General features: G+C 46.1%; 1 protein-coding gene across 4 annotated transcripts in view; it reads right to left on the reverse strand.

Moving 5' to 3' along the window:
- The window catches only part of BFSP1 (beaded filament structural protein 1), a 66,560-nt gene that overhangs the window by 22,783 nt on the left and 16,765 nt on the right, over positions 1 to 27,012 (reverse strand). Inside the window, exons 1-2 of one of the 4 annotated variants that reach the window (XM_059036366.2) lie at positions 14,455 to 14,920; positions 9,449 to 9,509 (exon numbers count right to left, since the gene is read on the reverse strand). In XM_059036366.2, the coding sequence (XP_058892349.1) occupies positions 9,449 to 9,509; positions 14,455 to 14,828 (435 nt within the window). In that variant the 5' untranslated portion in view covers positions 14,829 to 14,920. Of the gene's footprint in view, positions 1 to 9,448; positions 9,510 to 12,371; positions 12,438 to 13,582; positions 13,608 to 14,454; positions 14,921 to 27,012 lie in introns of those variants that run through there. The other 3 variants (XM_067014184.1, XM_067014185.1, XM_067014183.1) reach the window with 3 other exon arrangements.

Here is a 27,012-nt window from a genome sequence, read left to right on the forward strand (position 1 = left end):
AAGGCACTTGATTCCTTATAATCATTCCTGTAAAAGACCGCTGGTGTAGGGAGATATGATTGTCTGATGCTGACAGCAAGGATACCAGAATCCTGACCCTATTGTATCACCTACCTTGAATGAGCTTTTCATGCAAAGTGTTGCCTTAGCACCTAAAACGGCAGAGATCTGGGACTTCATGGAGCCTGGAGAAGAGGTTGTATGAACCTTAGGGGACTGCATCAGAAAAAAGGCTTATTTTAAAAATATCCATTCACGTGAATTTGGTCTGAAACTTCAGCAAGATTGTCAGGTATCGGCTAACCCTCACCCAACTCAAACCTCTGAAACTATTTTATTTACCCAAGAGAACTTCAGAGTTTATCTTAAAGAACTTAAGAGTTGTGCTAGATCAGATTAGTCAGTTTGCATTCGTTAGCAATGTACCTTCACACATGCCTTTTGTGTGGGTTTATGCAAGCAAAAATTAAATAAGTTGGGACTTCCCTGGTGGTGCAGTGGTTAAAAATCTGCTTGACAATGCAGGGAACACAGGTTCGATCCCTGGTCTGGGAAGATCCCATATGCTGCGGAGCAACTAAGCCCGTGAGCCACAACCACTGAGCCCATGAGCCACAACTACTGAAGCCCGCGCACCTAGAGCCCATGCTCCACAACAAGAGAAGCCACCGCAATGAGAAGCTCGTGCACTACAATGAAGAGTAGCCCCCGCTCGCCACAACTAGAGAAAGCCCGCGCGCAGCAACAAAGACCCAATGCAGCCAAAAAAATAATAATAATTAAAAAATTTTTTAATTAAATGTTATTCTAATACAGGCTTGTCCAACCCTCAGGCATAATTTTAAATGTCTTAGTAGCCCCATCAAATAAAAGAAATGGGTGAAATTAATTTTAACAATGTATTTTATTTCACCCCAAATCTTATCATTTTATCATGTCATCAACATTTTGAAAGCTATTGATGAGATATTTTCCTTTTTTCCAGGCTAGGTCTTTGAAACCTGGTGTGTATTTCACACTCACAACACATCACATCGATTTGAACTCTCTGCATTTTGACCCCTCCCCAGCATCACATGGCTAGTGGCCCCTGCGCTGGACACGGAAGGTCTAGAGGACTGATTTTAGACATGTGGACCATCTTGTCTTCCTCAGTGTCTCCTGCTCTAGGGTGAATCCCACAGCCCTTTCAGCCTCTAATTTCCGGTTACCAAATCCTTTCCCATGAAGACTCTGAAATCCCTTCATGGATACCAGGGATGCCATCACTGGGCAAACAGGTGGGGAGGGAAGAAGGGAAGGACTCCAAGACCCAGAGCCGGTTCCTCACCCGCAGCCCCTGGACTCTCCTGCATGCTTTCCCTGAGGTGCCGCCCACTTCTCAGCCCTGGAGCTGAGCCTCCGCTGTCCAGACTCCGCTGCCCATCGAGAGAAGCAACAGCATGTGCGAAAATCACACCCTTTAAGGGACCCACCCATGGTTTGAAGTATTATTTTTAAATCAGAAGTAAAAGAATGAACCAAATTATTAAAAGGGATACATGTCTCCAGGTACAGGGCTCTGAACTAAAATAATGTGAAATCCGTCTTTGGGTGTTTTAGCTTCTGGGCTCATTCCTTTGATAAATGAGTTAACCAGTCGCTGACTTTTGATACGCTCTGCCTTCAGGAGTTTACCATCCTGGGGGCTTAATGATGGGTCCTCAAATCCCGTGTCACAGGGATGGTCACACAGAGTGCAATGAAAACATAACAGTATTGTCCTTGTTTCAAGACCTGTGCTGCCCGACTCCCCGCCCCCAGCCCCCAGGGAGAGCAGAGCATTACTGATGCTCTTGTGCAAACGCCCCAGGGAAGGTGGGGGGCCCCTTGGAGGTCCTAGTGAATGGCTTTCTGAATTACTCAGGACTGTCACATAAGCCTGGGGAAGCCCCTTCATGAGAGACATGGTGAAGGAAAGAAAGCCTGGGTGTCTTTCCAGCAGTGGGAAAGGGCTGAGGAGCCAGATAGATCCTGGGTAATTTACAGGCCTTGGGAAGGACAGAAACCAGGGCAGTCCCAGCAATCTAAGCAGCTGGGGTCCGCGGCACTGCCCTTGGGATGACCCAGCTCTAAAGGCATTCATCTCGGCCCCCAGGAGTCACATCTCTGAGAGAGCTGCGATTGGCCCACATGGTCACATGACTGTCATCTTGCCAACAATCCTACTAGGACCACACTGACGGGAAGGAAAATCAGCCCCACCCCCTTGAGTCATGGTGGTTCCTTGTGAAAGTGATTCTCAGCTCTGGGGATGGGACACTGCTGAGTGGGTGTGGCTAAATCCGGGGCAGAGATGAGGCAGTGCTGGGTGGAGAACTGAGCTTCACCTTCACCTTCGGGTTGCTTTTCTACCCTCCCCATCCTCGGCCCCTCAAGACTGCTGAGGATGGAATGGGGCAGGGAATTCTCAAAGGATCTTAATTTTTACCAAAAATTCATCCACAATTGATACATAATTACCGGAGCTGAAGAACTGAAAATGAGGTTTCAAGGACCTTTTGTGTTATAAAGGGATCGAACACTCAAGATTTTAGAAATAGAAGGGACCCTGGACTTTCCTGGTTGTGCAGTGGTTAAGACTCCAAGCTCCCAATGCAGGAGGCCCGGGTTCAATCTGTGGTCAGGGAACTAGATCCCACGTGCATGCCGCAACTAAGAGTTCACATGCCACAACTAAGAAGCCCTCGAGCCACAACTAAGACCCGGTGCAACCAAATTAATTAATTTAAAAAAAAATAGAAGGGACCCTAAAGGTCATTGGTCCTCAAACTTTTTAAAGCCACATGTGTCATCCTTCAAACAAAATATCCCAGGGAAGCCAACAAACAGAAGGAAAGCAGAGATGTGCTTCTTGAAGGACATGAAGGGAACCCCGATCAGCTGGCAACACTCCTCCCTCAGAGGCCCTTCAGCAAATCCATGGAACCCGAGGAGTCTGACAAGCGCAGCTCAGAAACTGGAGTCTCACCTTACGGACGGGATACGGACGGGAGATATCGCACCAGTGGGCCGTTCAGCTAGTTAACAGAGGTTACCTGGAGATAATGGGAATGCGATCTTCACTCTACTAGTCAGGAGTTGAGGGCTGAGTCCTGACCCTGTCCTGCAAGGTGCTGTCCGTTCCCTACTTCCCTCTCAGGGTCAAGCCAAACAACCACTCTTAGGTCCCATCAGCCAACCTTTAAAAGAGTGATAGTAAAAGGCCAGCCCACATTCGTCCTTAAGAGAGAGAGTAACCAGATGCTCTGCAAGCACATTCTCTTGGTTTGAAGACAATCATCTGATAAATTGCCCGGGAAAACTCCCAAAGGTGAGTAGCTGCCGCTGGAATGTGCAGTTGCTGATACAGGGAGAAGAATTCGTTTAGAAGTGTTTTCTTTTGTTTGCACCAGAACTCAGAAATGTGTAGACGCTTGTGTTTTTATTATGCTTTTGGATGCTGTCAGCTGCATTTTCAAAAGATCCACCAGCCAAAGCGTCTAGATTTTTCCAAATCGAGACTCTGGGCCAATATTCTAATTTTAGAAAACACTCCAGCCCTGATACTGTGTATGTTTTCATCTAGGCCAGTGGTTCTCAAAGTGTGGTCCCTGGACCACACCATCTGGAAATGATTAGAAACATAAAAAATCTGGTGGATCCCAGACCTACCGGATCAGAATTTCTGGGGTAGAGGCCCAGGAGTCTGTGTTTTAACATGCCCTCCAGGTGACGCTGATGCACAGGAAGTTTCAGAACCGCTGGCCTAGACGATTTTTGAGAAAGTAACTGAAGAAATAACTAGAGTCCTATACACCCTTGAAAAATCAGCCTTGCCAACCCAATCACAGTGATGCTGGAAATCCATTAAAAACCCAACTGTCTGTATCCACACGCAGCCCCAAATCCAGCCCAACTAAAAAAATAAACAAAAACCAAAAAAACCAACTGCTAAAGAATGGGTATTCAAAGTCACTAAGATTTCTAGTTAATTAGGGTTTGATTTAAAAAAACAGCTACTTCAAGCCTGGACGTCAAAAACCTTTCCAAAAATGTTAGAGCTGCTTTCCTTCCAGGGCTCACACTGACCTGGAGGAGCTGGGCACGCCCTGCCGCTCGCCACCCTCTTCCCACCACCTCGCCTTCTCCACTCCACTCTCACCCCCTGCATCCTTCCTCACACTTCCTCCGCCTTCTGTTCTTCCAGCTGCCCACCGCCAGCCTCCTCCTAAACTCTTCTTCCCCAGATGGCTGTCCTCTTCTCCAGAAGTTCATTTCCAGCCTCAGAGGAATTCCTGGACATATGAAGGCTTGTAGCCCTGGAATCAAAAGCTTCGTGCCCTGTCCTTTCACCCCCCTGAACTCCCCTGCCTCTTGCTCCTTTCCAGACACGTTTAAGATACACAACTTTGGGCTTCCCTGGTGGTGCAGTGGTTGAGAGTCCGCCTGCCGATGCAGGGGACACGAGTTCGTGCCCCGGTCTGAGAAGATCCCACATGCTGCGGAGCGGCTGGGCCCGTCAGCCGTGGCTGCTGAGCCTGCGCGTCCGGAGCCTGTGCTCCGCAACGCGAGAGGCCACAGCAGTGAGAGGCCCGTGTACCAAAAAAAAAAAAAAAAAAAAAAACAGGCACTTAATTACCTGGGCAATATACACAGATGGCAGCTTTATGAACATGGTGGCACGCAGTCCTGCCCATACATTGTGATATTTTCCAAGCCAGATTCAAAGACTGGGTCAGAGATTCCTAGTGTACCCCATTTCACATAGCCACACCCAGGGATCAATCCCTTCCAAAGAGACCAAAGGAAACAGACATTAGGCTGCATTGTCAGTAAAAACCCAGTTGATGTGATGTCTGTAGATATTCAAAGCTTTGTCAACTAAAATCAATGATATCACCGACAGCCAACAAGATATGAATTCTACTGTACCATTTCACCTCCTTCTTCTCCAGTGACCATCTCAGTGGACAGAGAACCTGAAGGTCCAGCTGGCTGACCCTTGAGGGGTTGTCTTAATTTGAGTTTTCAGAAGCAGACCCCAAGGCAAGGACTGGGAAGGGGTCCCTTATTTGAGAGATAATCCCAGGAGCACTGGAAGGGGTGGGGTAGTGACACAGGGAAAAGAGCAAAGCCAATAAAGGTGTGGAATGAGTGGGTTCCCACTGTGGGCAATGGGCTCAGTCCTGCTGGGGACCCCCCAGGAGACTGGGAAACTCACCTCTGAACTGTCGGGACGAGGGGTGGGCCAGCCAGGGACTCAGCCACACCCTCCTGCCCCCAGTGGCTGAGGGTTGCCCCTGGGGTGATAATGCCCACACTTCTGGACTGTGCCCCCTGCGACTGCAGATGTTCCCAAGCCAGACAGATGCAGGAAGCTGCCAGCGGGCTTAGCATCTCTATGTGACATTGAAGGCGGCCTGGGGGGATGGACAGGGCACCAACATCTAGTGGGAAGTGGCCACCTTCACCCAGAGACTCTGGCTCTGTGTCTGTCTCCTGAGAGACAGCGATTCCCTGACTGTCCTTGGGAGGGAAAGAATGAGCTGTGGACACAGAGCACTTCGCTCTTGCCCACACCTGCCGCGGCTGGGCTGGGGGTCTCTGAAGTCATTTAGCCTCAGCAAGGGCGAGTTCCCCCCTGACAGAGGGGCAATCAGACTGGGTTATCTGAGGGTAAAATAAACAAAATCCAAAAGGCTGTTCCGAGGCTCCCATGAGCTAGTGCAGGGACCTCCTGATTCACTGTATTTGCATCCTGTGTCTGTGATTTCTGCTACATCCAAAATCTTCTACTATGACTCACCCTGTATTTTTTTCAAATTGATTCATGTTTATTGACGTGTATTTAAAAAGAAACTTTTTTTAAATGTCACCTGCTATAGAGAAAAGGTAGTCATAAAAATAAACTCACAGCTGCTAAAAAGCTGTTCCTCCATGCACTCCCACTCCACCAGGGGCATGCAGCCACTTCCTGAGAAAACTAAGCTGGTGTCCATCACATCACGTGACCTGTAATAACAACTGTAACAGGCAGGTCACGTGCATTATGATGTCATTTAACTCTCACCAGGCATGCAGAAGGACACCTGCTCCTATGGTGGTGGGAACTAGCATTGCTCCCATTTTCCAGACAAAGAAGGTGAGTCTCAGAGAGATGAAGCCTCACAGATAAGTGTCCTGCTAGCAGGCTACCCTCCTGTTCTGGATGGCACAGTTCTTGTGAGGAGAAGTGTCTTTCCCTGGACGCGGAAACAGCCACGCCGATGCCTATGCGGCCCCTGCCTGCCCGCACACTTGGTCCTATCTTTCCCCAGAACCTTCGTAACATTCTCACGGGACTCATACCCCAATTGTCCACATGGTACATCACAGTATGACGGGGGGAAATGGTGGAATGCCTTTCCTTTATTTTTCATTTTCTTTCTACTGCCTTATTTTTCTACTGGGAATAGGCATTGCTTTTGTAATAAGAGAGAGAAAAAAAAAAACAGAAGATTTGAGCTTGTTTTTAAATCCAGTGTCACTTGCCACCAAAGGTAAAAAGAAGGACTAAGTTCTTTCTCTCTCTTCTTCAAGGAATGCCCAGGATGGCACCATGTGAGCAACAACCTTAGGGCCCAGTCCAGAGAGAGCCCTGCTTGCAGGGAGGCCAAATAGTCACAAAGCAAAACGAGGTGGTGCTGCGGAGGGGCTGAACTGGTACCTAAAGGCGAAGGGTGTCAGGTGTCCCTGTTCCTGAAGGCCTCGGCTGATGGACAAGACGGCGGCCCCACCTGACAGCCTGGAATCACCACCAAAAACACAAATGGGGGTGAGCTACAAGTGTCAGCTGAAAGCTGAGTGAGGTCAAATGCTAATAAGGCCCCAATCTACTCAGACTTGCAGCAGGCCTTGGGTCCTTGCAACCCAGCTCAGCACACGGCCAATCATGAGCTGTGTGCTTAGGGCTCCCCTGCAGGACACCCTCCCCGCCATCTCTGTGCTCACTTCTGTGTGCCCATCTGTTCCACTGGCCTGAGACAGTCCAGCTTCTAACAATCGACCTGCATAATTACTGACAGCATCTCCTTCACACAGTGTCCCAAGTTGGACAATACATTAGATGCTCACACAGAGATGGTCACAGAAATATCATACAGTCAGTAACATACACAAAGCAAAAGTCAGTGTCCCTAGAGTGTAGTTCTGACTTTCCCACCAACTAGTGGAATAATCCTAGACAACAGACGTTGGACAAAGCCAGGAAATTAGTGGCAAACAATCCGAGCTAACCCTGAGCTAACCCTGACCGTCTGAAGTTGCCTGGGGTTCCATGTGGAGAAGCATCTTATTTTTTAAAAATTTATTTTATTGAAATATAGTTCATTTACAATGTGGTGTTAATTTCTGCTGTACAGCAAAGTGATTCAGTTATACACATATATACATTCTTTTTCACATTCTTTCATGGTTTATCACAGGATATTGAATACAGTTCCCTGTGCTCTACAGTAGGACCTTGTTGTTTATCCATCCTATATATATATATATATATATATACTAGTTTGCATCTGCTAACCCCAAACTCCCAATCCATCCCTCCACCACCACCCCCCTCCCCCTTGGCAACCACAAGTCAGTTCTCTATGTCTGTGAGTCTGTTTCTGTTTCATAGATAGGTTCATTTGTGTCATATTTTAGATTCCACATATAAGCAATATCATACAATATTTGTCTTTCTCTTTCTGACTTACTTCACTGAGTATGATAATCTCTAGGTCCATCCATGTTGCTGCAAATGGCATTATTTCATTCTTTTTTATAGCTGTGTAGTATTCTGTTGTATATAAATACCACATCTTCTTTATCCATTCATCTGTCAATGGACACTTAGGTTGTTTCCATGTCTTGGTTATTGTAAATAGTGCTGCTATGAACACTGGGGTACATGTATCTTTTTGAATTAGAGTTTTGTCCGGATGTATGCCCAGGAGTGGGATTGCTGGATCATATGGCAACCAGGTGGAGAAGAATCTTAAGGCCACATCTGGGCGCATAAGGGAAGGGTGATGGATTTTATCAGCAATGAGGTTAGGGGTGGGGAACGGGGAAGGGGGAAGGCAGCCAGGTACCCTGAACAAGCAACCTTTCAAATAACCAGTTCCCATAGGTCCTTCCCCTCTGACATCTGAGCTCTGAAATAATCAGTAAAGGATAATGCTTACAGCTCTTTGCCATCCCTGGTTTTGTCCAACCTCTGTGGTCCACAGTTATTCTGCTATCTGGTAGTCAAGTTCTCTGGGCTACAGCAGAAAATCTAATCAGTTAGGAGGGTGATGGAGGATCCAAAGAAGGAAACTGCCCCTGCAAAGAACAACTCCACCCAACCTCTGCAGGACGGTCTCCAGCAAGAAGCTCAGAATCCTGGTGCCTTGCACATGGTGACTGTTCATGCTTCAAGAGTGAGCAGCTTGAGGGTAAAAGGAAATTTCGTCCTCTATTCTCTTGAGACTTTCCCTGGGGAGGAGTAATCTCAAGACTCTTAGCCAAGGGCTTCCCTGGTGGCGCAGTGTTTGGGAGTCCGCCTGCCGATGCGGGGGACACGGGTTCGTGCCCCGGTCCGGGAAGATCCCACAGGCCGCGGAGCGGCTGGGCCCGTGAGCCATGGCCGCTGAGCCTGCGCGTCCGGAGCCTGTGCTCCGCAACGGGAGAGGCCACAACAGTGAGAGGCCCGCATACAGAAAAAAAAAAAAAAAAAAAGACTCTTAGCCAACAGGATAAGGTAGCATTGCATCCAAATAACCACTGCCCGGAGAAAGTTCCCTCCTAAGTTTGCTGCAAACAACAGCCAGTCTCTGTAACGTTGGCCCATTTTGAGAGCCAAGTTATCAAACCAATGAGCTTAACCATCTAGGGATCTCTCACGAGCTCATTTAGCTTGTGGTAGAGGAGTGTGTGTGGGTGTGTGCATTCACTCACAAAGATTTAGCTGAAATTACAAAGTCAAAAAGGAGAGTGACACACAGACATAGAGACCAGACTTGTGGTTGCCAAGGGGGAGGGTGGTAGGGGAGGGAGGGATTGGGAGTTTGGGGTTACCAGATGCAAACTAGTGTATATAGGATGGATAAACGACAAGGTTCTACTGTAGAGCACCAGGAACTGTATTCAATATCCTGTGATAAACCATAATGGAAAAGAATATGAAAAAGAATGTATATATGTGCATAACTGAATCACTTTGTTGTACAGCAGAAATTAACACAATATTATAAATCAACTATACCTCATGAAAATAAATTTTTTAAGAAAGAAGGAGAATGACAGAAAAAGAAATAGGGGAATCCTGAAAGAACACAAAGAGGCAGTGTGTGAAACAATTGTTCAGCCATTTAGCTCAATCTTGTAGTGAATCTACTCAAACCCAAGGATGGTCTCAGCTCACCTTGTTTAGCCGTTTGAGCATGTCTTTCAGCAGCAGCTGACACTCACACTCATTTTCATACCTGCAGATGGGACACAGAAGGGAGAGTTGGGCAGCTTCCGTGATCTAGTACGTGTGGTCACACAATCAGCATTCAACTAACCCGAGTCCTACCCCTCTCATTAAGGGAAGCAGGAGCTGATGCTGCATTTTGGAGCCCACTCCTTCCCAACCTTCTACACATCAAGGCACACGCAGGAAGTGCCGCCAGTGGCACCACAGGTGGAGCAGGAGTCTCCCAGCCCGAAGTCCCAGCCCCAACCCCCCAGTGCCCCTTCCCCGCCACCCGAAGATGCAGGACTCAGATCCCAGCACACCTGTACCCCAACTGCAGCGGCAGCACAGAGACTGGGAGGCTGTACTAACAATCTATTACATCAAACACCACTATCCTGACCTGGTCCGGCTACCCTATACTATTGTATTTATCATCATGAGTCAGCTTTTCTGGATTACGCCATTTAATCCTCACAAAACCCTAGCATACAGCAGTTTCTGTTAGCCCCTCGTGAAAGATGAGGAAACCGAGGTTGAGAAACTGTCCCGAGGTCTCCGCAGGTGCTCCTGGCACTTCACCCGCATCTGTACGGCCTTGCCCTGCACACCAAGGGCCTCCTGTGGGGTGGCAGCCAGGGCAGGCTGGACGGGTCAGTGAGTCAGTGCTCCTGGGAGCAGCCTGCAAGCTCTGACAGGGCGAGTGGGTACGTACACACCCTGGCTCCCTGGCCCTCAGCTGGGATCACTGAGGTGTGCTCTCCACCCCGCAGGTGGCCTCCAGTGGCCCTGCAGGTAACTTGCCGGATGACGCACTCAGTGTTGGCTCCTTCCCTTCCTGCCTAACCTCCTCACTCAGCAACTGGTGCTGCCTGATGCCACCTCCCAAATAAGCAACTTTCTCAGGCTGGGCTTCAAGGATTCCAAACTAAGAGAGGGGTGCAGGACTCAGATGTGAGTCTGACAACAAAACTGTGTCCTGACAGCCACACCATGCTGCCTGGGTAGAGCAGGGACACCCTCAAAGTTAAACATACACAAGATTAATAAAGCAGCAGATACTAGGAGCAGGTGTATTTTTTTTTTCCTAGTCGACTTCTTCCCTGGACTTCTAAAGAATGGTAAAGATCAAGGAAGCTGAGAGACCCCAGAAATCATTCTGGTCAGAAGGAGTTTCCTTCTAGGGGGAATTTCACCCCCTGCAGAGAAAGAGAAAGCCCCTTCCCAAATGACCCCCGACCTCGTTCCATGCAAGCTGCCCCCAATATCCATTCTAATAGGACTTAGAGCCCGTCATGTTTGGTGGCCACAGGGCTGCCTAGAAGGGAGACTGCATTTCCCAGCCTTCCTTGCAGCTCAGTGTGGTCCTGACCAATGGGATGCAAGCATGTCTGTGGCCCCTTCCAGGCGTCTGCAGTAAGAGATGGTGTAGGTGTGTCCTTCTGCATCCCTTCCTCCTGCACCTGAAACATGGATGCCGCCTTCTTGAAGACCACACAGAGCCTTCTGGGCCTTGAATACTGTAGGGTGCCATACTAAACTGTTAGTCCAGACCTTACACAAGAAAGAAACACACTTCTGTTTGGATAAACCAATGTCAATTTGGAGTTTACTTGTAGTTGAAACTAATCCTAATTAGCACTCAGCCCAACCCACAAAGCGTCGCTTTCTGTGTCCTTGTACACCCATGCCACAGGTTCAAGTCAAGGACTTTATACTGTGACAGGTGCTGGGAAACCATGCCTCAGAATTTGAAGTCTTGACCTCAGGGAAGAACATGAGGTATAGGAACACTGTTCTAAGTGTTCCCAGTTCTAGAGTCACCTAAGCAGCTCAGCTATAACCAGTAAGCAAAATATATTTGCATCAGTTTTACTTTTCACACCAGGATGTCACATTTAACAGTTTCTTTTCTGTGTGGCTCTAATGGAGCCAGAAATGACGTTTTTTAATGTTAATTAGCTTTAAGAATAAAACTGCTAACAAAATCTAATTTTCTCATTGCTTTTTCCTGTTAGAAACATCCAAGAATTTCTGTAGCTTAAAAACATATTTAATAAACAACATATTAATGTGATTTTCATGCCTAGATATTTTATTACAGACAAGTGATTTCATTATAAAGAATTCATTGTAAGAATTCATGATATATTCATATATTCATAGAAGTGAATATAAAAGTGAATTCATAAAGTGGATAAAAACACTTTGGCTTCAACTACCTGATTGTTTTACAGGATTATTTTTGGTTTTCAGCAATTTGGATAATTGACTCTATTCATCATTGTATTTTGGTAGTTTTGTTTTTCTTTGTATTTAGTTTTTATTTTATTTAGCCTTTGTTTGATGTGCTGAAGACCTGATTTTGAAATTATTCAACTATCCAGGTAAAGAACATGCCTAACAAGGCTGCATATACCTTCCTATTTCTGCATTAATTTCACCTGGCTCTGGCTAATCATCACCTCACCTCTGGAATTAAACCAAACTAGGTGTGTGTACCCATGCATGTAGATGGGCATGATTTTTATAATGATTTTCAAGTCCCACTACTCAAAACATCAAAACTTCTCCCAGGGGGCAATGGGAGGGAATAAATTAACCAGAACTATCAAATAAATCACAGAGCCTGAAGGGTCGGCTCCACGATGGACACACGACTCAGAACCAGGTGAAATCAGGAAGACTCAACATGGCCACTCCTCCAACGAGGGCTTCTGGGAGTCATGCTCGCCCAGCCAAATCACAGCTGACTGTGGCCCAAGGACCAGGTAAAGGCCATTTGGGGATCTGAGGTACTCTGATGACCCATGGAACTGCCCTGGGTGTCAACCAGCATTCACTTCCCTTTTCTTTAGGGAACATGACCTTAGTATGAATGAAGTCTTACCTTTGGGCCTCACTCCACAGGAGTCCAAGAACAGTTTCTCTCTAAGACACAGTGTTCTGGAAAGGGCATGGGCCTAGGGTGAAAAACCCAAGTTCAAGTCCTGCCACCCACAGGCCCTCTGCAAGCCTCAGTTTTCCCTTGAAGGGCCACAGGGATTTTCAGGTACCTTCTTCCAGCTGCAAACCTACTTCTGTGGATCAAAACCAGAAACAGGGATTTCCCTGGCGGTCCAGTGGTTAAGACTCCATGCTTCCACTGCAGGGGGCAGGAGTTCGATCCCTGGTCGGGGAAATAAGATCCCACATGTGCCATTTGGCCAAAAAAACAAAAACCAGAAACAGAAGGACTGATGGGAATGGAATCGATGCTTATGATCTGATAAATATGCTCAGTACCCAATGCTGAATACCCTGCCCACAGCTGGGGTTGAGAATGTGGAACCCAAACACAAAGCACGTTTGAAGAAAACCCTCTGGCTACCCTAGACCAGAGGTCCTCAAACCTGGCTGTTCACTGCAATCACCAGTGGCGTTCATTAAATATAAAAAACCTGGGCCCCACTTGAGGTCCAGGATGGGGCCTGCACATCTGTATTTTTAAATTAATTTACATAATTTTTAAACAGATACATCTCTTACATGGTTAGAGACTTTTTTAAATGACAGAAAAAGGTAAAAGTCTCCCTCTCACCTCTGCTCCTACTTCCTTATCCCCGTAGGTAACCAGTGTTATTAGGTTTTTGTGTGTGTGCTTGTGTCTTCTTTTTTCTTATGCAAGCAAAAAATCTCTACTCTGACCCCTGTCTTTTTAAAATAGATGATAATAACACACTATTTTTTTTTCACAATTGCACAGTATTCCATTACATAAATGAAGCACAATTTTATAACCTGACTCCTATTAACAGGCCTTCAGGTTGGTCCCAGGCCTTTGCTATTGCAGATCACACTGGAGTGAATATCCTGGTGGACATGCCCTTTGACACCTCCTGGAGTGAGCATCAGAGGGTAAATTCCCTGAAGTGCCCAGCTGAATCAAAGCGCACACCCATTTATCACCTGGAAAGATGCTGACAAGTTGCTGAGCATCTTGTTTCTTTGAATAGCTTTTTGGGTGATTTTAACACATTATTCAGTCTGTCAAAAAGGGGGACATTGCCCAGGAGCAGGACCTCTGAAACTTCAAGGTCGTTAACTTAAACGACGAATCACCTGGGGGTCTTTTTCAGAGTCTGATTCAGGAGCTCTGGGGTGGGCCCAAGAGTCTCCATTTTTAACAAGATCCTGGGTGATGGCAATGCTGCTGGTCCATGGATCACACTTTGAGGGACCAGACACTAGCAGGCACACGCTGAAGCAATGTCCACGTGTCCGCTGCGATGCAGTGAAGGCCGTTAGACTTAGCATGCTCAAGACTTGAATTCCAGTCCCAGTGCAGCGATCCACCAGCTGAGTGACCTTGCCCCCAATCTCTACATTGTCTGAACCTCAGTCTCCTCATCTGTTAACTGGGCGCAGTACCGTCTATAACAGGATGAGGCTGTGAGGATTAAATAACATTGACACATCTCACAAACACTGTGCTGAGCAGAAGGGCAGAAGGCGCCAGACACATAAGAATATGTCTAGAAGATTCCAGAACAGGCAATAGTAATCTATAGTGACAGAAATCAGAACGCTGGGTGCCTCTGCTTGGGGGGACTGGGGAGAGGGAACCAAAGGCTGGGAAAGGGCAGAAGGTAACTTTCCGGGGTAGAGGAATATCTTGCTTGTTTCAGTAGTTACATGGGTATCTATTAACACATTCGTCAAACTCATTGAGCTATACACTCAAAATCTGTGCATTTCATTGCATGTAACTTATATCTAGACTCTAAAAGACATTAACAGAAAATTACACCATTTCATGCAAACCATGACGTGCCACCAAAATGGAAGCTAGTCCTATCTAGGGAGATGCAACACGTGCGTGCCTCTGCCGGGATGAAGTCACCGGTAGCCTGGGCCCGGAGACGGCCCTCCCACCTCCGGCGGCAGCGCTCTCCCGGCCCACGCTGCCTCGTTACTCCCATGGCTGCGCTTACTTGCTTCGGAACTCGCAGAGGGCGCGCTGCGCCTCTGCGCCCTGGCGCTCCAACCGGGTGCGCTCGGTCGCCAAATCCCGGGCGCGCTGGCGGTTGCCCTCGATGTGACGGGCGAGGGCATCTTCGGGGCCGGCCAGCTCGTCCAGGCGCTGGAAGGCGTCCAGCTGCCTCCGCAGGACAGCGTGGCGCTGCTCGAGCGCCCGGGCCCGCTGGACGTGGGCGGCCACGCGCTCGCCGAGCCCCTGCAGCTGCGCCAGGCTCGGCGCGGCCGCCCGGCCCTCCACCAGGCTGTCCGGCTCGGCGGCGCGCGGCGCCTCCTCGGCGCGCTCATACTGCTCCTTGCGGGCCTGGAAGACGTAGCTGCGCCGGTACATGACTCCTCTGCGGGCGAGCGTGCAGCCGGCTACCGGAGGCCCCTCGTCGAGACAGCAGCGCGCTAAATAAACATCGGAGGCCCCTGGCACGCCGCTGGGACGTTCCAGAGCCGACCAGCTGTTGCTCAGCGCTGCGCCCAGCCTCGGGCAGAACAAAAGAGCGGTCGGCCTGCTTTTGTGGGCTGGATTAGCGGCCCATACAGCTCTGGAGGTTGGAAGGTTACATTGGGCAATGTGGTTTTTGTTCCGTGATTGTTAAAGCCCGTTGTTTTATGAGTAAATGGAGGGTCAGGAGGACAGGAGAGGCATGGCTTTCTTTTGACTGCTACCACTGGGAATTGTGAAGGAAGCCCAAGGGAGCTTGTTAAACTTGGACTAGTCGGAGAGCCCAAGGACTCCTGGCTTTGTCTCTTCTCTCTCTTTCAGTCAAACTCTCAATGCCAGAACTTTTTAACAATACCATTTTCTTTTCTGATTACTTAAGCAATTCTTTTTCGTAATTGCAACATGACATTCAGGACCCCTCCTTATATTAGGGGTTCTTAACCGTGGATGCAAAATCAAATGGCACCTCTGGGTAAATTGTGAGGTGTTTGCAAGTAAGTTCTTACCGATACTTGTGCATATTTGTAACCAATCTCTTCTTTGTACAATAACTCAGAAAAGTTGTCCTTATTATAATATTATCCTGACTCTCATGGATTCTGAAAACCTTTCCAGAGTAGGAGATACAAGCAGAGCTCCATCAGGACATTGGCATAATAGATTATTTGAACCAAAGAAAAAAATCTTAAAGATTTGATAAATTGGCCAATTCTCAATTACATAATATGACGGAATATTTTTTTGCCACTTTGTTTCATTTTAATTTGTATTATGGAAATAACAAAGCTAGGCTTTGAAAAATGTAAAAGTAAATTGTGGGTGTTGAAAGAAATGAATAGCATCTGATGAGAATGTTCCTAAATATAAATATTTTGTCCTATCTCCAGTTTGTTGTTTTTTTTTTGTGTGGTACGTGGGTTTCTCAACGTTGTGGCCTCTCCCATTGTGGAGCACAGGCTCCGCGGCCACGGCTCCAGCTGCTCCGCAGCATGTGGGATCTTCCTGGACCGGAGTACGAACGCATGTCCCCTGCATCGGCAGGCGGATTCTCAACCACTGCGCCACCAGGGAAGCCTCCTATCTCCAGTTTTAAAAATCATTATCAAAGCCTGTTTTCATAAATATAAGGATTAGCAGTGCCATATAATTAACTGTATGGATTGCACATGGTATACTACAAATTAAAGTCATAGTTATCAAAGATCAAGAAAATTACACAGATCTTTGTTGGTTTCTCAGAATTTATTTTTTTCTCCAAAAGGACTATGATAATGGAATGAATCTATGTAAGGGCCAAAGTTGTGCTGGCGGTGTGGTTATTATTCTATTTTGCTGTCTTAAGCCATTTAAAAATAGATTTTATGATCAAATCAAGGAGCACCAATGAGTATTTTCTATGGTATGGCACACAAATACCATGCTGATTGCATGGTAAATTGGTTTCAGGCTTCCTAGAGAGCAAAACCAACGTAGGACAAGAATAATTTATTTTTAAAAATCATTCATTCCCTTTGACATCATGTATCAGTCAGCTATTGCTACAGAACAAAATGACCCCCAAACTAAGTAGCAGACAAGAAGTCTTTATCACTCTGTCCCAGGTCTGCAGCTCAGCTGGATAGCTCTCCGGCAAGCTGCAGGTCTTCTGATCAGCTGGTGCAGCTCTGCTCCAAATGTCTGTCATCCTCCTAGAGCTAGCAGTGACAGAAGGACGAGAGCAAGCCCAGGCACACAAGATCGTTCCAAGCCCTTGTTGGCATCACGTCCACTAACATCCCATTAGTCAAAGCAAAGCCCACAGCCACAGCCTCAGTCAAGAGGCAGGGAAGAGGCATGGCTCACCGAAGGCCATGGCAAGGGTGTGGGTGTGGAACTCTGTCACAATGTAGTGAAGCATTGGGACCAGCAACCCAGTCTACCACTCATGGAAATCCTGTCTGAGAAAAATATAAACTTCCAGGAACATAACAAAAGAAAAAATATTATTTCCTTTTAATCCAGTGGAACAAACACTTAGAAAATATCTACTCACAAAGCATCATCTGGAAGAGTTAAATATTGAACAAGGTCAAGTCCCTACCTTTAAGGGGCAGGAGACAAATTCCTACTCAACAAATGAAGACACAAGGAAATCTGGGATAAGTTCTAAAATAGAGATGGTAATAAAACGCTGTGGTTGTATCAAGTCAGCAGCAGTGAGCAGTGTGTGGGCAGGTAGGGAAGTTGGAATTCCAGGCAGAACAGCATGAATGAGGTGTGAGCCCTGTGCTCCCCGAATGTGGTGAGGCCAAATCGAGGCGGGCATGGCAAGAACGGTCCCACAAGGGTAAGTTCGAAGGCCTCCCATTAGTGGTAGTGGATTGAACATGGGCATGATCTCTACTCCCTCCTCCAAGCCCCACCAAAAATGGCAGCAAAGAATGTTTTTAGATTAAAACTCCACAAAAATAAGGAAGAAAAGAATACAGTAGACAAGATATGTCAACAAATTTTCAGGAGACTGACTTAGCACAGTGGAGAAAGCTAAGAAACCTAAGTGTCTTGGGGGGATGGGAGAGGAAAACAGCTGGCTCATGCAAGAGAATCTCAGAAATCTTAGGAATTGGATGTACCAGATATGGCAGAAGATGGAGGTGAAGGGTAGCGTTACCGAGTCCAAGCTTGTACTGCTCACCACATGACAGGCCAATAAATGGAGAGGAGAGTTGTTGGGGGAATGAATAGCAACTTTATTCAGAAAGCCAGCAGCCCGAGAAGATGGTGGACTCGTGTCCCAAAGAACCATCTTCCGAGTTAGAATTCAGGCTTCTTTTATAGTAAAAGGGGAGGGGGGGTGGCTGGTTGTTGCAATCCTCTTGGTGCAGGAATCCTTTGTTCTTGCAGCTGTCCAGGTAGGTCTGGTCACAACGCTCCTATAAACCTTCAACAAGTATTATTCTCTGCCTGCAACTTTTTATCTCTGTATGAATGGAAATGTGTTATATCTTTAAAGGTCAGAGCCTTGAGAATAGGCTCTCCTGTGTATTTCAGGCTATAGGCAACATTCTTTTACAAAAGGTGCAGAGCCTGCATGACTAAGCCCCCGCAACAGAGCACAAAGGTTAGAGCTAAAGGAATAGATTCAATATGGAGTCAAGTTTGTTCTCTGTTACAGTAGAGCTGAAACACAAGAGGGTTGCCTGAGAGTCTGCATAGGAGCAGTTAGAATTTCAGATCTCCTACCCCACCCTGCACAGCCAGGCAACCACCCAACCCCCATCATGACAGGAGACTAGAAGTTATTCTCCAGTGAAATTGAACAAGACCAAGTTGCCAGGTGCAGCCAAGGGTAGAATGATGGCCAGTTGAAGCCGGTGGGAAAGAGAGGCAGCTGCAAGCAGTGGGAGGTGGGCCAGCAAGTCCATCTGGTCCCAGTATGGGCACTGGTAGAAGGGGGATAATCACTTACAGAACAAGGGTCACCATACCTCCCAGTTTACCTGAGACCATCCACGTTTACACCCTTTATCTCAGTGTAAGTGTAGGTGGCACCCACTCTCAAGAATATTGCGTGGTTTGTCTGAGAAGGACACAACAAACATCTCATCCTGGCCCTGGATGCATAGCCTGAATCTAACCATATAAGGAAACATCCAGACAAACCCCAAATAAGGACATTATTAATAAAAATAGATGGGAACAATGTTCTTTAAAATGTTAATATCATAAAAGACAAAGAGAGATGTGGAAAGGTTCCAGATTAAAGATGTGACGTCCAAATGCAGTACTGATCCTAGACTGGATCCTGTGCTGGAGGAGAAAACATGCTGTAAGATCATCACTAGATCCTTTGGCAAAATCGGAAGATGGACAATAGATTACACCTGTATCAGTGTTAAATTTACTGAAGTTTATGACTACGCCACTGTTAAGTAAAATAATATCGTTATTCTTAGAAAATAGCCTCTGGGGACTTCCCTGGTGGTCCAGTGGTTAAGAATCTACCTTCCAATGAAGGGGACTCAGGTTCGATCCCTGGTCAGGAAACTAAGATCCCACGTGCCGCAGGACAGCTAAGCCCTGCGCGCCACAACTACTGAGCCTGCACACTCTGGAGCCCATGTGCCACAACTAGAGAGAAGCCCGCGTGCCGCAACAAAAGATCCTGCATGCCGCAACTAAGACCTGATGCAGCCAAATAAATAAATAAATATTAAAAAAGAAAATATCCTTTGAACTATTTAGGGGTAAAATGCATGATGTATGTAACTTACCCTCAAATGATTTTTTTAAATTACATGTATAAATATATACAGAAACATTAAAATGTATGGAAAGAGAAAGAGAAGGAAAATGGGGCATAATAATAACAATAGGTGAATCTGGGTAAAAGGTATGCAGGTGTTGTTGTACCATTCTTACATAGTTTGAGATTATTTTCAAAAACATTTGTGAAAAGTGTGATCACCTTATACATTAAGCGCTTTGCGGTGTAGACATCTAAGAACTATTACTTGCTTTACTTTATAGCCGACTAGCTACATAAAAGCAAAAAGAGGGAGAGGGACAGAGGGGAAATGGTTTAGTCAACTGTGCAAAAACAATAGGAGAAAATGGTCTATAACCATTAACCAATTTTAATCATGTGGAATATGTGATGACATAAGTGAAAAAGTTTATAACAAACATGAAGGGGAGAAGATAAAACAAAAAAACAGATGCATAGTGATTATAGTCATATAAAAACATACATATAATTAGAAATTAGTGTAATATGCCAGGTTTTATGTTCATCACATCTTTTTATTTCTATTTCAAGTTGTTTCAATACATGACACTTTAAAATTTTTTAATTAACATTTTTGTCCACTGAAAAAATAGGCATAGATGGTTTGCCTTTTAGTCAATTTCATATGCTAGAGGTTTAAGCCTTCCCTTTCAGTTCAGATACGTTCTAAGTTCGCTCTGGGCTTTTTATAGCCATAAAGGATAGTGGAGGGGTCCCTGCCATCTACTAGCTGTGAGGCCTTGAACAATTCAGTTAACCCGTTTTCTGAAAAGATGGAATTAAGCTAAGGAATGTCTACCATCTTGCTGCTCATTATGGGCTGAATTGTGTCCTCTAAAATTCATATGTTGCAGTCCTCACCCCCCAATTCCTCAGAATGTGACAGTATTTTGGAGACAGGGTGTTTGAAGAGGTAACTAAGATAAAATGAAGTCATGTGGTTTGGTCCTAATGAAATATGACTGGTGTCCTTATAAGAAGAGATTAGGGGCTTCCCTGGTGGCGCAGTGGTTGAGAATCCGCCTGCGGATGCAGGGGACACGGGTTCGTGCCCCGGTCCGGGAAGATCCCACATGCCTCGGAGTGGCTGGGCCCGTGAGCCATGGCCGCTGGGCCTGTGCGTCCAGGGCCTGTGCTCTGCAACGGGAGAGGCCACAGCAGTGGGAGGCCCGCATACCACCAAAAAAAAAAAAAAAGAAGAGATTAGGACACAGATAGAAGCAGGCGGGAAAACCACGCGAAGACACAAGGAAGACAGCTGTCTACAAGCCAAGGAGAGGGGCCTCAGAAGAAACCACCCTGACGACACCTTGATCTCGGACTTCTAGCCTCCAGAATTGTGAGAAAATAGACTTCTATCGCTTGAGCCACCAGTCTGTGGAACTTTGTTGTGGCAGCCCTAGCAATCTAGTAGACTGCCCGAGCATTCTGATCCTGCACGGTCTCCTATTACGGTCCATCCTTTCCCAGGACACACACATGTCCGCCACAAGAGGGCCATGCTGCCCTAAGACTGCCTCCTGGCCCCCAGGGCCACTGCAGACAGCAGAGGGGGCAGCTGGGTGCACAGATGCACAGCTTGAAGCCTTGCCACCAAACTGGATCAACTCAAAACGCGAGTCACTCTGGAAAGGCTCGTGTTGAGTAAGGTGGCCAGCAACCCCGGAGTGAAAGGGCAAACCACTGACCACCCCCAATGCTGGCTCCCTTAGAGTGGCCTCCCCATCAGCTGTAAAGCAGGCTTGGCTGCTCTGTAAGTGATGCGTCGACACAAAGTAAGAAACACACTCAAAAGCAAGGCTCTCTCTCCAACTGCACACACGTTGGGGATGCTGAAGGCCTTCTGGAAAGTGAAGCCATAGATTCACTCACTATCAAAGCCAGGAGGGCACTGAGTATCCACCTGCTTTTCTCAGGGCCCAATACAGTAACTGAAGCAAATTTCAAATTTGATGACAGACGTATTCCTTGTGGTTTTTGACTGATGGGACCAACAAAAGGCATAACAACTAAATGCAGTGCATGATCCTGAATAGGATTCTAGACCAGAAAAAAACAAACAAAATAAGCTATCCTGGAACATTATTGTGATGATTGATGAAATTTGAATAGATAGCAATATTATGTGTTAAAATGCCTAATTTTGATAATTGTTCAATGGCATATGAGAAGATGACCTTGTTCTCAGGAAATACATGATGGTTTAAGGGATGATTAGACGCAATATCCAACTTACTTGCAGTGGTTCATAAAATAAATAATATATATGCATATGTGATAGACACATATATAAATCAATGTGAATAATAAATAAAACATGGAATAATAAAGCAAGTAGAAAAATTGCAAATAATTGGTGGATTTAGGTAAAGGGTATAATGGGAGTACCCTATGCTATTCCTGAAACTTTTCTGTAAGTTTGAAATTATAACAAAAGAAAAAGCTACCCTCCGAAATCCCAAACACCTCTGGAAAATTTGTGCTGAGAGTAGATGCTTCTTAATGAGAGCAAGAAAATGCAAAAATGCTCCTTTGATTCACCAGATGGTATCATGGTCTTGGCAACGAAGATTTCACTGATGACCAAGGCAGGAGTTTAACACACTGGTGATGAAGGGGTTTTGAGATGTATCTGGACTCACCTCCCCTGAGCACCAGACAATGGGGCACAGCCTTGGAATGTCGTTGAGACACTGTCACACCTACTCATTCATCCGCACTCTGGTTATGCATGAAAAGTGGCCATGCCTGTGACCTCAGGGATGCAGCAATGAGTCATGACCCCAGCAGGCGCCATCCTCAGGACCAAGTTTGGAGAAGTCTCTTTCACAGTTATAATTTCTTGTGGCTTTCACTCTAGCCATGCTATTCATATTTCTGCTCTGTGCTTCTCTTGAAGATATCATTAAACAGACCTACTGCCATGCTCAAGTTGGGTCAGCCTACATCTGAACTACCCACTTTTCTTTTGGAAATAGATTGTCAAGTGGTTTGATGTATCATCGAGCCACAGTTGGCCAACTGGCATGCTCATTTTGCCCTAAAAGGAAGATGTTCCAGACCCCAATTTGTACCAGTAGGAAGTGGATCACAAGGAATTAGGCACAAACATCCATGAAGGCATTTCTAATATAACTACACAGTCACAGATTTAAACCTACGTCTGGTATACCCACTGTTTTTATGGGTCCTTATCTACTTCCTTATTGCTATCAAGAGGAACTAGTTGAACTATGTCACAAGAGAAGATGTTCTATCTTCTGAAGTTTACCAACTTCTCAGCTTTGACCTGAAGTTGGGACAGATGATATCCCAAGCTATTTTATCATCTATTTTCAGATTCTGCACTCAGGGATACTAAGACTCTACATTTTAAGCCCTAACTTTCAACTCTCAGACCTAAATTCCACATAAAGTTTTCTAATGAAAGTTCTAATAATAGCCGGTTTGCAGAAGATTGCCATTGTTTGGAAGGCATATAGTGTTACTGAGTCCAAGCACATACTGCTTGCCGCACAACAGCCAATAAATTGACAGATGAGCCGTTACGGCAAGGAATAGCGACTTTATTCAGAAAGCCAGCAGCCAGAGAAGATGGTGGACTTGTGTCCCAAAGAACCATATACCCCAGTTAGAGTTCAGCCTTCTTTTATACTAAAAGGGGAGGGGATGTGGCTGGTTGTTGCCCACTTCTTGGTGCCAGAATCATTTGTTCTTGCAGCTGTCCAGACAGGTCTGGTCACAATGTTCCTATAAACCTCCAACAAGACAATTATTTTCTTTTCTGCAACTTTTTAAATTCTATACTAATGGAAAAGTGTTAATACCTTTAAAGGTCAGAGCCTTGAGAATGGGCTCTCCTGTATATTTCAGGCTATAGGCAACATTCTTTTACAAAAGGTGCAAAGCCTGCATGACTAAGCCCCGGCAACAGAGCACAAAGCTTAGAGCTAAAGGAATAGATTCAATATGGAGTCAGGTTTGTTCCTCTCTGGTACAATTCCCCACTGTCAACGTCCATTCCACCATTTTGCGGGGAAAGGGATGTCAACCGCTCTGCTGAACGGGGGTGATGTCGGGGTGATTGTGGAATGGAACTGATCAACTTGGGACAGGAAGTATTGCCAGGTTTGGGCAACCATGGATCCCCTTTTTATGGCCCTGTCACAACACTCAGACAAGCACTTGAACATAAACACAAATTCCAGCACTTGGTATAAGGATACCCAGGATGCTCTGGTCTGTGCTGTCCATTGGTCCTTTCCAATGAGTGGCTGTCTCCAGTGTAGTGAAACAAAAGAGAAGACCAAAAGCCATCATTACTTATCTGGTAGGAGGCTTGGCTCGAAACAGCAACTTAAGATCTTCTAATGGCTCACAAGACCAAGTCCCATTTTCTTTCTTCTGTCCAGTTTCTGGAGGAGTGAATTTTCCTCAGGTCTGGTGAATCCATGGCCTTACATCCTTGCTAACCTAACAGAGGAGGGAGTGTTTAGCAGGACCTCATATGGTCCTGTCTACTTAGCTGCAAGTTGATGTTCGGGTCCTTGTTCTCTCCAGGTTTTGAGGAGGACTCATTTCTGTGCTAGAAGGGATGCAGGAGCACCTCAGTTGGGTAGGCAGAACTATTGGAAGCAAACTTTTGAACAGAAGTTAAGTATCCTGCTAGAGTCTTAACATGATTGGCAACTGCCAGGTCCTTTAAGATGTCCTACAGATTCTCCCACACAGGCAGACACCTGGAATGGCCTAGCATGCAATATTTCAAAAGGGCTTAATTTAAGCTTGTCTATGGGAGCCACTCTGATCCATCGCAGGGCAACTGTCAAGGCTTTATCCCAAGTTAAATTAGTCTCTTGACATATTTTAGCAATGTTCTTTTTACTGGTTTTTTTTTTGGCTGCACCACATGGCTCACGGGATCTTAGTTCCCCGACCAGGGATGGAACCCGTGCCCACTGCAGTGGAAGCGTGGAGTTTTAACCACTGAACGGCCAGGAAATTCCCAGCAATGTTCTTTTTAAATGTATGATTCATTTTCTCAGTTTTTCCTGTTGATTGTGGTCTCCAGGATGAATGTAGTTTCCAATCAATATGCAGAGCTTTAGATACCTGTCGGGTTATAGTGCAGAGAAAAGCAGGCCCATTGTCACTTTGAAGGGTGTTGGGCCATGCAAATCAGGGGATAATTACCGTAAGGAGAGCTTTCACTACCTCAGAGGTTTTTATTGTCTGGGTGGAATATGCTCCCACCCATCCTGAAAAAGTGTCCACAGACACTAACAAGTATCTTAAGTTTCCTGCAGCTCACCTACCTGCCAGTAGGTTCTCCGTGGGGCAGGTTTCTGTATACAGTACTGAGTTCCCATGGGGGGGTGCTGTGTTTAGCAGCAGTCTTTGCATTATTTTTAGCACAAATCATGCAGTTCTGAGTGACCCTTTGGATGGCCCTTTGTAGGTTAGGCCCCATTTTATATTTCTGAATCCATTGTAAGGTGGCATCTCTCCCGTAATGGGTACTATTATGAATGTGCCTCAGGACGGGTTCCAAGCCTCTGGGATCAAAACAATTCCTCATGCACTACATTTCCAGCCGGGCGAGGTGTGATCAAGAGTGGATCCCCACTCTTTAGCCCTTTCTTTGTCCTCTTCTGAATACACTGGCTGGTATTTTGACAGATGGAGCTGAGGAAGAAGTGACCCTCTCACGGCTTGATAATCGCCTTCTTTGCAGCTTGGTCAGCTAATTGGTTTCCTTTTATTATATGAGTTTCGCCTCTTTGGTGGCCTGGGCGGTGCATTACGGCCTCTTGTGAGGGCTTATGGACTGCTTCTAACAGTGACAGGATTTCAGAAGTGTGTTTTATGTCCTTATTATTTGAAGTAAGGAGGCCCCTCTCTTTCCAGATTGCCCCATGAGCGTGCACCATGGAGAATACAGAGCGGGAGTCTGTGTATATGTTCACCACATTCCTTCAGCAATAAAGAGAGTTCTTGTCAGAGCAAAGATTTCTGCCTTTTGGGCTGAGCTCCCTGGGGGCAAGGCTCTCCTCTCAGTAGTCTTCTCTGGGGTTATTACTGCGTACCCAGAGCATCGCCTACCTGGTGCGTGAAGCTGGTCCCCATCAGTGAACAGTTCCAAATCTGGCTGGCCAAGCCTTGGTCTGCTAGAGCACACTAGCTCCATGATGTTCAGGCAGTCGCGCTCTGAGGATTGTGTGGCTTCAGTCAGGAGCAACGTGGCTGGATTTAGGGCTGAAGTGACCTGGAGTCTTACGTTGGGATTGTCTAAGAGAATGGCTTGGTACTTTCCCATTCTCCCAGAGGTCAGCCAATAGCCCCCTTTTTGTTCCAGTAAAGAAAGGAAAGAGTGAGGGACACACACAGTGGTAGGTTGCCCCAGGGTATATTTCTCAGCTTCTTGAAGTATGTCACAAGTAGCAGCTACAGCTCGAAGGCAAGGGGGCCACCCTTAATGATATGATCTAGCTGCTTTGAGTTGAGAGATGTTGCCCAGAGCTTGACTTAACACCCAGAGACTTATGCCTTGTTCTTCATGGACATACAATTTTTTTTAAAGTAAATTTATTGATTTTTGGCTGCGTTAGGTCTTCGTTGCAGTGCGCGGGCTTCTCATTGTGGTGGCTTCTCTTGTTGCAGAGCACGGGCTCTAGGCATGCGGGCTTCAGTAGTTGTGGTACACGGGCTCAGCAGTTGTGGCGCACGGGCTTAGTTGCTCAGCGGCATGTGGCATCTTCCCAGACCAGGGTTCAAACCCGTGTCCCCTGCTTTGGAAGGCGGATTCCTAACCACTGCATCACCAGGGAAGTCCACATTATTTTTTCAAGGCAACCTGAGTTTGGGGGTAACACACACACTGGATCTGAAGATGCTGCTTTGCCAGGATTTCTACATGATGTCCGTGTGACGCTAAGAACAATTCCAGGCCATCTCAGAGCTAACAAACCGGTGTTCCCAAGGCTACATTTGGGGCACTAGTTTGCTGAGTCACTTGCAGTGCTGTTCTGCAGCTGCCTCTTAGGACCTTATAAGACCCAGTTGTTAAATTTTCAGGAATTTGGGGAGCTGGTTGACACCGCACTGGTAGCTTGATATCAGCCAGGTGGGAATATTTACACCACAGGAATTGACAAACACCATAAAACAGTTCAGGACATTTGCCCCTTGAAAGTCAGGTGTTCAACATCTACTGCCATCGCATTATCTGTGAAATAATACAGATCCATCTCTCCAGTGGCAGATGTTGATGGAGATAAACTTTTGCTGTCTTTTCTTCAGATTCTGCAAGCTCAAAGAAGAGAATCAGGCTTCCCAAGTATGTTATGTAAAATGGTACCCTAAATTTAAATGCTCAGCTTAAAAAAAAAATAGACTAGAATCAGAGTATATAGCCTGAGAAAATGGCTTGTTTTGATGTCAAGTTGGCGCAAGAAGTTTCTGAAAATTAATTTATGATAAATTGCCTTATAAAATTAACATAGCTCCCAAAATGTTATGGGGCCATTTTAAAAACTGGGGAAGTCAGCCAGTAAATTAAAGTGTAGCTCTGTAAAGGAAGAAAGAGATTTATCTCAACAATAGTTGAGACCCAGCTGGAGGAATTGGTCTTTATTTTAGTGGAAAGGGAGATAGCAATCCTTAGCTAATCTCAAGATTTATTTTCCCCCCTGAAATAATAGCTGACCATTGGCTCTGTTGTTTTTGGCTAAGTTTTCTACAAACAAGAATTTTGCAGCTGCAATGACCTAACCTGGGAAACAATTTGATAACATTTTGTAGAAAACACAAAAC

This window comes from Kogia breviceps, chromosome 14 (genome assembly GCF_026419965.1).
Source record: "Kogia breviceps isolate mKogBre1 chromosome 14, mKogBre1 haplotype 1, whole genome shotgun sequence".
Classification (NCBI taxonomy): Eukaryota; Metazoa; Chordata; class Mammalia; order Artiodactyla; family Physeteridae; genus Kogia; species Kogia breviceps.